The sequence below is a fragment of the Lipophrys pholis genome (assembly GCF_963383615.2).
Source record: "Lipophrys pholis genome assembly, chromosome: 18".
NCBI lineage: Eukaryota > Metazoa > Chordata > Actinopteri > Blenniiformes > Blenniidae > Lipophrys > Lipophrys pholis.
Window position 1 is genome coordinate 4,164,152 of NC_137646.1, and position 8,174 is coordinate 4,172,325.

The 8,174-nt window shown below is 40.7% G+C and overlaps 1 protein-coding gene across 1 annotated transcript; it reads right to left on the bottom strand.

Annotated features, from left to right (window-relative positions):
• Positions 1 to 203: 203 nt before the first annotated feature.
• On the bottom strand, positions 204 to 3,263 carry LOC308123456 (C-type mannose receptor 2-like). Its single transcript, XM_080485961.1, has 6 exons — positions 3,102 to 3,263; positions 2,337 to 2,561; positions 2,019 to 2,118; positions 1,685 to 1,920; positions 1,090 to 1,347; positions 204 to 822 (listed from the first exon to the last, which is right to left on the bottom strand). The coding sequence occupies exons 2-6, from the start codon at positions 2,515 to 2,517 to the stop codon at positions 788 to 790; spliced, it is 810 nt and encodes a 269-aa protein (XP_080342087.1). The 5' UTR covers positions 2,518 to 2,561; positions 3,102 to 3,263; the 3' UTR covers positions 204 to 787.
• Positions 3,264 to 8,174: the final 4,911 nt, after the last annotated feature.

Here is an 8,174-nt window from a genome sequence, read left to right on the forward strand (position 1 = left end):
TTTGTTTTGGGGGATTAGCATTGGCAGTATTCCTCCACACTGACTCTGTGCACCGTTTGCAAGTTATCCCTGTGTATGTGTGGGTTTTCTCACATAGCCAGAGCAGTATAGTGAGAAAAGGTGGAGGCCAGAGTGAAAGACTGTCAAAGTTATTCTTTAGAAAATAAAGATCTTCAATGTGATTTACTACAGTGACACAAGTTTGGTTGGAAAACAACTATTTATTTATTTTAAATCAAGAACTGAAATGAAAGATGAAAGGATGAGACCAGTCACAGTCATGAAATTATGATCCCTGGTCAAATCTTCCCCTCACGTGCAGTACATACAAACCCCCAGCAGATGTCACTATAATCACGCCCAAGCGCTTGTCAATCGCTTTCAAGGAAGTTTTCTCAAATTTCACCACCACCAAGCAAAGGTGCAACAATCCACAGAACAAAATCAAAATGGCAAAGCAAAATCACAAATCCAAGAATCCACGAGACAAACAGACAACATCCCTGCATAATGTCGCCTTTTTTAACTTGTGTGAACAATATAGAGAGTCAGGACGAGAGGACAGACCTGAGCAATAATATGGAAATGATTTAACGATGACAGAAAAGTGGAAATAGCTTCATCAAAACTCATCCCTGCCACTCTTGCAGTGACATTAATTACACAAAGTGATGCTATGCATTTATTATATATCATATAATTGTCTTGGAAAGTGACTTTGAATGTAAAAGGTTGAAATCCTTCCATGTGCGTCTCCAGTTGGATCCAGTAGTTTCAAGTAGTAGACTTATACCTCACAGAATAGGATGACAAGTTGTCCTCCTCCATGAGCAGAATTTAAAAAGAAAAAATGTTAGAAAAAACACAACAAACACACAGAAAATATGTCCATATTGGGAATTGAAGAACACTTTTCAAAAGTATAATTTAAAATAAATGATGGTTAATACTAAAAAGGTAATTTATATTAGTCTCAAATCGACCAAAATAGCCTCCTTGTCCGATTGTGAGAGTTTATCGCTTGAACTGAATCTGACTTTCTAATGTCGTTCATCTGAGTGTTTGATGACACGAGTCAAGACGTCTTACCAGTGACTGCATTAATGCTGACTCCGCCGCTTCTGATGCTCCCAAACACAGAGAAGACAGTGAATGTGTACTCAGTTGCAGCAGAGAGAGATGAGACTGTGTGAGTTACTGGTCCGTCTCCATCTGGTGCTCTGATGTTTGTCTCGGCACCATTAAACTGGAGGATGAAGCTGATGTTGTTGTTCACTTTGTTCCACTGCAGAGTGACACTGGTCTCACTTTGTCCTGTTGACCTGAAGTCTTCTACAGGAGCTGGAGCTGAGAACCACAGAACAACTTACTTACTATCAGTGGCAGAAGTGAAACAGAATGACCAAACATGTTTGTATCTTGTGTTTATAGAAGCACCAATTTAACACAACATACATATAAACTATTGTTGGATAGCAGGTTTATGTAAATCGTTCAAACATTTGCATTGTAATCCAGTGACGTGCCGAGAGATGAGTCACTGATTCTTTCAAATATTTGTAAATGGAGTTTATGAAAACATTGTTTTTGCAATAAGAATTTGCAAGGATGGAATAAGTCTTATTGTGGGATCTCAACGCCACAAGCTTGCAGTATTTAGTAGTAAAAATAACATATATATTACTTGCTGTGTAACAGACAAAAGGCCGTTGGATGGAGCAGCGTTCATCTGACCACAGTCCTGACTCCAGTGATGTAGCGACGCACGTCTCGCCTCCAGTGTCGGGCTGGTTGTTCTCCCAGTTTCGATATAGAGAGTCACTCCCATCAGACCAAACTTTTCGCCGATACAGACCAATCCACACATCCTTACCATCTGCAACTCTCTTGACCATTTCATGTTCGGGCTCGTTTCGTATGCTGTGGAGGGAAGAGTAGCAGATCTGCATCGTACTGTATGTAAAACAAATTCACTGATTCATGGATGGAATGAACAAATTAGTGAGTTCATACGGTACCTGGCCAGATCGACATAGTTCTCTCTGCAGAACCTCTGAGCTTCTGTCCAAGTGCTGAATGTTTCAATCCTAACAAAGGTTGCTTTTCCATTCAATGTACCTGGAAATATAGACACTTTTTTTTCTTTAATAAACAAAGAATGAGTTCTTCTACTATTTGCTGTGAATCAAAATAAAAGAAAAAGCTGAATATTTGACAGTAGTTTCTAAGGCAGTGACTTATTCAACACATTTACACACAGCCTGAAGTATTGACATTTCTGGAAGCTCTTGTCAAAAAGTAATGCTTTTAAAATGTTACTCTTTAAAAAAACTCACCATTGAAGCACACAGACCGACGATTGTAACTGCAAGGCCAGTCATTCCATTTGCCATTGAATGACCTCCAAAGTCCTCCACAGTTTTCTCTTCCAGCATAATTGTCAGGCTGACCACTGATCCAATTTCTATACGTCGCCTCTCCCTCGCCATAGAAGCTGCTGTCATTTAAGGACCACATCCAGCTGTTTTGCAAGTCATCATGAAGACCAATCCAGGCTTTTCCTGCTCAAATAAAAGATGTTGATTCGGTCAAAAACAAGACAATTGAAACTTGCCATTGTGGATTATTCTGTGTGTGTTGGAGCCATTTGAGACTATAAATGTTCTTTGTCAAATTGGTGCAAACTTAAGTGATGATAAGGAATACTATTTAAAGTTTTCCTATTTTTGTGTTTTTTAGTTATTTTGATCATTAGAAATGTGTGGATCTCTCCTCCTCCTCGTCAGGCCTTCCTCCTTAGAATCAGGAGGAGGTGAAGCTGGAGTGATGGTTTTTCTACCGCAGGCACACAAGCCTGTACAAACTAGAATTTATGTTAAGTATTTGTATTATTTAAGAACGTAAACCACAGAGAATATTTTTTGTTTGTTTAAATAAATAGTACATCTTTATTGTGAAACCTGGAAAATCTCTCTGCGAGTGTTTTTTACTTTCTGCGAGTGGAAAATCTCCTCAATGTGCAACTCTAAATTTAGATTTTTGGGACGAAAGACTGGCCACAACAGTGTGTGTCAAATACGGTGCAAGTATTCAGGACTCACCAGTATCGCTCGAAGTTGTGTTTCCAACTGCATCAACTTCAGCTGCACTTTCAATAGTGGCCAGATCAGTGAAGTCATCCCTGCACACACGCTGAGCGTTTGTCCAGCTCAGAGGAGTATTTACAAAGTTGTAGTGAGTTTGGCCAAAACCTACATTGGTGATCACTCCTAAAGCAAACCAGAATATACAATGTATTAATCAAAAGTATGCTCCGTTTGATTTGCTCTTCATCTGTCACTATTTTCCTGTTTGGATGTTTTTCTTTCCATCCCCTTTGCTTCCTGTTTTCTCCTGAAACACACCCATCCTCCGCAGGGGCCTTGTCATCCTAACAAGGTGCAGCAACACTTTAGAAACATGAGCTACAGATGTAATTGCCTTTTTAAAATTGCACCAACCTGTGAGAACAAAAAGCACCAGTCCCCTCTCCATGAGGTAAACCTTTGAAAAGATGCAAAAAAAAAAGTATTCTTTCATTTTAAAGCTTAATTCCTGATCACATTATTCATGTACACGCCACATCTGATATGGAACATTAGGAAACGTGTCATAAAATAATTAATATTAATCTAAAAATAACCTTTAACATATACTGGACTCACCATTGTCTCTGTAACCTCCGGAGCTCTTGGGAACACCGACAGTGACTAAAGGCTGGTTTGGCTCCTATCAGTTTTCAGCAGCTGTGACTGAACAAAGTGTCGCTCTGCTGCTGTATATTCTGTGTTTTTTCTTCTTCCTCGTGTGTCTGTGTGCTGGGAGGAGTCAACAAGACCTGCACTGGAGCTGAGCTGCACACCTGAGAGTATGTAAATAAGTAAGTACGTAAGTAAGTACGTAAGTACGTAAGTAAGTAAATTTTATTTCTTTTGCGCTTTTCACAGACATGGAGTCACAAAGTGCTTCACAGTAAAAACAAATAAAAACAGATAAGAGAAAAAAACATCTTAAAAACACAACAAATGTCGACAGTCGGCAGCGTGGGTCGATTAGACTAGAATGTTTTGGCAAACAAATGTGTTTTTAGGCACTTTTTAAAGATGTCCGCTGAGTCCAGGGAGCGCAGGTCAAGTGGGAGTTCATTCCAAAGTCGGGGTGCGGCAGCTTTGAATGAAGGGTCTCCCCGGGTTTTAAAACAAGTACATGGAACTTTTATTAGGTTCTGCCCAGACGATCTCGAGGTCCGAGTCGAGCTGTAGGGCTTTATGAGGTCAGCAATGTAAGGAGGAGCTTGACCATGTAGGGCTCGAAAAGTTAGCACCAAGATTTTATATTGAACACGAGACTCAACAGGGAGCCAGTGAAGAGATCTTAACACAGGGGGGGGATGGGCCCTCCTGTTGGTGCTGGTCAGAAGTCTGGCGGCTGAGTTCTGGACTAACTGTAACCGAGCCAGCTCTTTTTTGTTGAGTCATGTAAAGAGGCATCATAGGCCTCATTTCCACTGCACGGTACCGCACGGTACGGTAAACAGCGTACCCACACCCAACTCTGTTGCTCCGTCCCACCGCAGAGAGTCGGGGTTGTGAACGGCTGCATGATGACGCAGGTATGTGACATCATCACGTGACAGTAAACACTGCGGGACCAGCCACAACAAACACATTTGTTCCGTTGCAGCTGAGACGTCTGAGTAAAGGCCCCTGCGTCCTCCTATTAGAACCCATAAGAACTGAAGAAAAGCTGGTCGATGTGCCAACGTTTGTTGTTGTTGTTGTTCGGCAAGATGCTGGAGCGGCGAACTTTCTTCTTTTTCTTATAGAGCAGGGGCGGCCAAACAGTCAGAGACAAAGAGCCACAAGAATTACAGTACGTTGGTAGTACAAAGAACTACATTATACACATGTGGGATCACAATCAAACTCCCACAACTTCCTGAAAACAGCATCTTACCAGTGACTGCATTAATGCTGACTCCACTGCTTCTGACACTCCCAAACCCAGAGAAGACAGTTAATGTGTCCTCAGTTGCAGCAGAGAGACATGAGACTGTGTGAGTTACTGGTCCGTCTCCATCTGGTGCTCTGATGTTTGTCTCGGTACCATTAAACTGGAGGATGAAGCTGATGTTGTTGTTCACTTTGTTCCACTGCAGAGTGACACTGGTCTCACTTTGTCCTGAAGTCTTCTACATGAGCTGGAGCTGAGAACCACAGAACAACTTACTTACTATCAAAGGCAGAAATGACACTGAAGGACCAAATGTGATGGACAAAATCATGCAGCTATCTATTACCTTATGACATTATTTTTTTTGAAATGGGATGTTGACGTATAACATCAGTAAAAGATATCCACTGGTGTAATCCAGTATTGTACGGTGAGTTTTATATCAGATGAGCCACTCACTCCTTCATAGCCAAATTTACAAAAATATGAACCCAGTACGAGAAATTCAATTTGCCATTCAGTTCCCGGCTATCACACTAACCACTGAATGGATTTCATTTCTCATATCAGAGTTCTGCACACATGCACGCATAATAAAGGTACGTATTTCACCAAAGTACATAGTTCAATGTGTTTCAGCTCGGAATTTACTTTTTGTTCCCCAACCAGTTTTTTTTTGTTTTTTATTCTGGGGACCCGCTTTGCTCCATGCCGGTGTACTGAGCCAGGCACCAGAAGACTGTTAGATACAACAAAACACTTCACTTGTACCTGCTTAATTACACATCACACACAGTCTCACCAGGTTTGATTTGCTCTTCATCTGTCACTATTTTCCTCTTTGGATGTTTTTCTTTCAATCCCCTTTGCTTCCTGTTTTCTCCTGAAACACACCAATCCTTCTCAGGGGCCTTGTCATCCTAACAAGGTGCAGCAACACTTTATAAACACATCAAGAAGAAACATGAAGAATAACAACAGTTTTTCAACATATAAAAGGAAAAATCATATTTATTTCTCATGTGGATCGAATGTTCTATTGTCCTTTTTCCTTCTGTATTATATAATTTTTTTCTTACTAAGAAACATTTTCAAATTGATTTTCTATTTTGAAGGAGCTCAGTGGTATGTGAGTACTGCAGTGTGTACTCCATATAAATTCATGTTCTGTGTTCCTCGATGCTCGTGTTGCAAACATCATAGGTCTTGTTCTAACGTGTGAAATTCTGTTAGTTAAATCACATCACAAAGCAGGATTACAGGTACTAAGTTGATATATTCTTTTCATTTAGCCCAGGGTCAATAACCTTGAGAAGATGACTATAGACTTCTACACTGAGTATTATGAACTTTGTACTATGTGATTACAAAACACCTTCACCAACAGCAGGTTCCTCATTATTTCTGCTTATTTGTGTTTTCTAATCTTTTGATGCAAAATGTCATGTCGTGACATCAGTCAAACAAATGTCTCTCATTTGAATAACTAGGGAATATTCCCTGTTTGCCGTGTATGTATATTCTACAAGCGTTTCATTGTGTAACGTCTCCACCATTGATGAGGCTTTTGTGTTCGATGTTTCTGTAGCTCTCACTTCTACAAGCTGCTCATAGACAAAGTTTATCACATTAACTAACAATATTTCTGTCAGATTGACTGGATTCTTCAACCCTTGAGGAGAACAAACACACACATAAACGTATTCAGTCGGTCCTATGCTGTACGGTTGAAGGTGAAACAATAGTTCAACTGCAGTTAGTGAGCCGTAAATTCATTGTAGTCCAGCGAGGCTAAAACAGATTATTGCCTCTGATTATACAAATCAAATATATAAGTTGTTGGTGACAAGTATTCATAAAAGACTGGGACACTGCCCTTTCTGAAATTATTCTTTTGTTCTCTGGAGGATTTTGCAGTAAAAACACTGAAGATTGAAACTTGGATCGCTTGAAGGTTGCAGGTCACTGTGTCCGGTTCTTCTTTTGGTGATCCCTCATGGTTCCTGGTTCTTCTAGCTCAGTTGGTAGAGCATGAGACTCGCAATGTCAAGGTCGTGGGTTCGTGTCCCATGCTGGGCGCCACCTTCCTTTGTGCTCTGTTGCAATGTCATCTGGGTGACCGTGCTGACATGAGCATGGATGGATCTTGATTTGAAAGGCAAATTGCAGACTTCCTGTTGGATTAAGTGAGGAGTGTCATTACATTATTTCCAGGTCTTGCTGAGACAAACAAGTGACCTTTGGTTTCATCGCTCTATGACTTTCCTACAGGCTGTGAGACCCAATTTAAATTTCTGCTGATAATCTTATTTTTAAAATCAAATTGAGGACTTCTGTTGGACTTAGGTCAGGGGTGTCAGAGTGTGATTTTTATGTCGTGATGAGACGAACAGATGAGTTTTGTTTTGATCTCTCTACGACATTTCTAGAGAGATCACACCATGGCTGTGGTGATTGTAGGTGGCGCTAGAGAGCACACTTTGGCACTTTGTGGGTTAATTGTTTGTATTTTCTTGTAGTCTGCACCAGTCCTGATGATTGTGCCAAATTTGGTTTGCAAGTTTATGTCAAATTTGGGTTCAATGGCGTCAGGAGAAGAAACAAAGAAAGAAACACTCCAGATGCAATAGGGTCCTCGCCTCCAGGCAGCTTCCCTTCTGGGCTCGGTCCCTAAAAAAAAGGTGCACAGAACCCAGTGTCCAGTGGTGAGGTCCTAGAAAGGGAACCACAAATGGACTCCAGAGTCTTACTGTGCAACTCCTGCATCCTGGAAAGCAACAAATGACATTTTCAAATCCGGATAATTTTGATCCAGATTACATTTTTTTGAACAACTGGCCCCTGGTGTTCTATAAATGCAGCTTACAATTACATTCTTTTTTTTCATACAGAGTTCAACTGTGTTGCATTCAAACACATCTTTCATTGCTCTTGTCATTTTCTCCACCACTTTATATTTCAGGTCTACACCCACATATATAGCTCCCCCTCCACCCGCCTTCCCCTCTCTGTTTAAGACTATACCTTCAGGGATCATTTCTATAGTTCTTGACTTGAGAAATGTGTTTCTAAAGTGTTTGGTCTCTCTACCCACGATGATGAGTCGTGATATTTCCTCCTGAGCGTGAAGCAGACAGAGAGTACTGATTCAGTTCATACACTCTCTGTCATTGATGAACGTT

Coding starts and splice junctions, on each gene's coding strand:
- LOC308123456 (XM_080485961.1), bottom strand. CDS start 2,517: ATGTGGTCCTTAAATGACAGCAGCTTCTATGGCGAGGGAGAGGCGACG. Junction 2,119..2,336: donor TCGGTCTGTGTGCTTCAATG/GTGAGTTTTTTT, acceptor CTATATTTCCAG/GTACATTGAATGGAAAAGCA. Junction 823..1,089: donor CAGCATTAATGCAGTCACTG/GTAAGACGTCTT, acceptor CTGCTCATGGAG/GAGGACAACTTGTCATCCTA.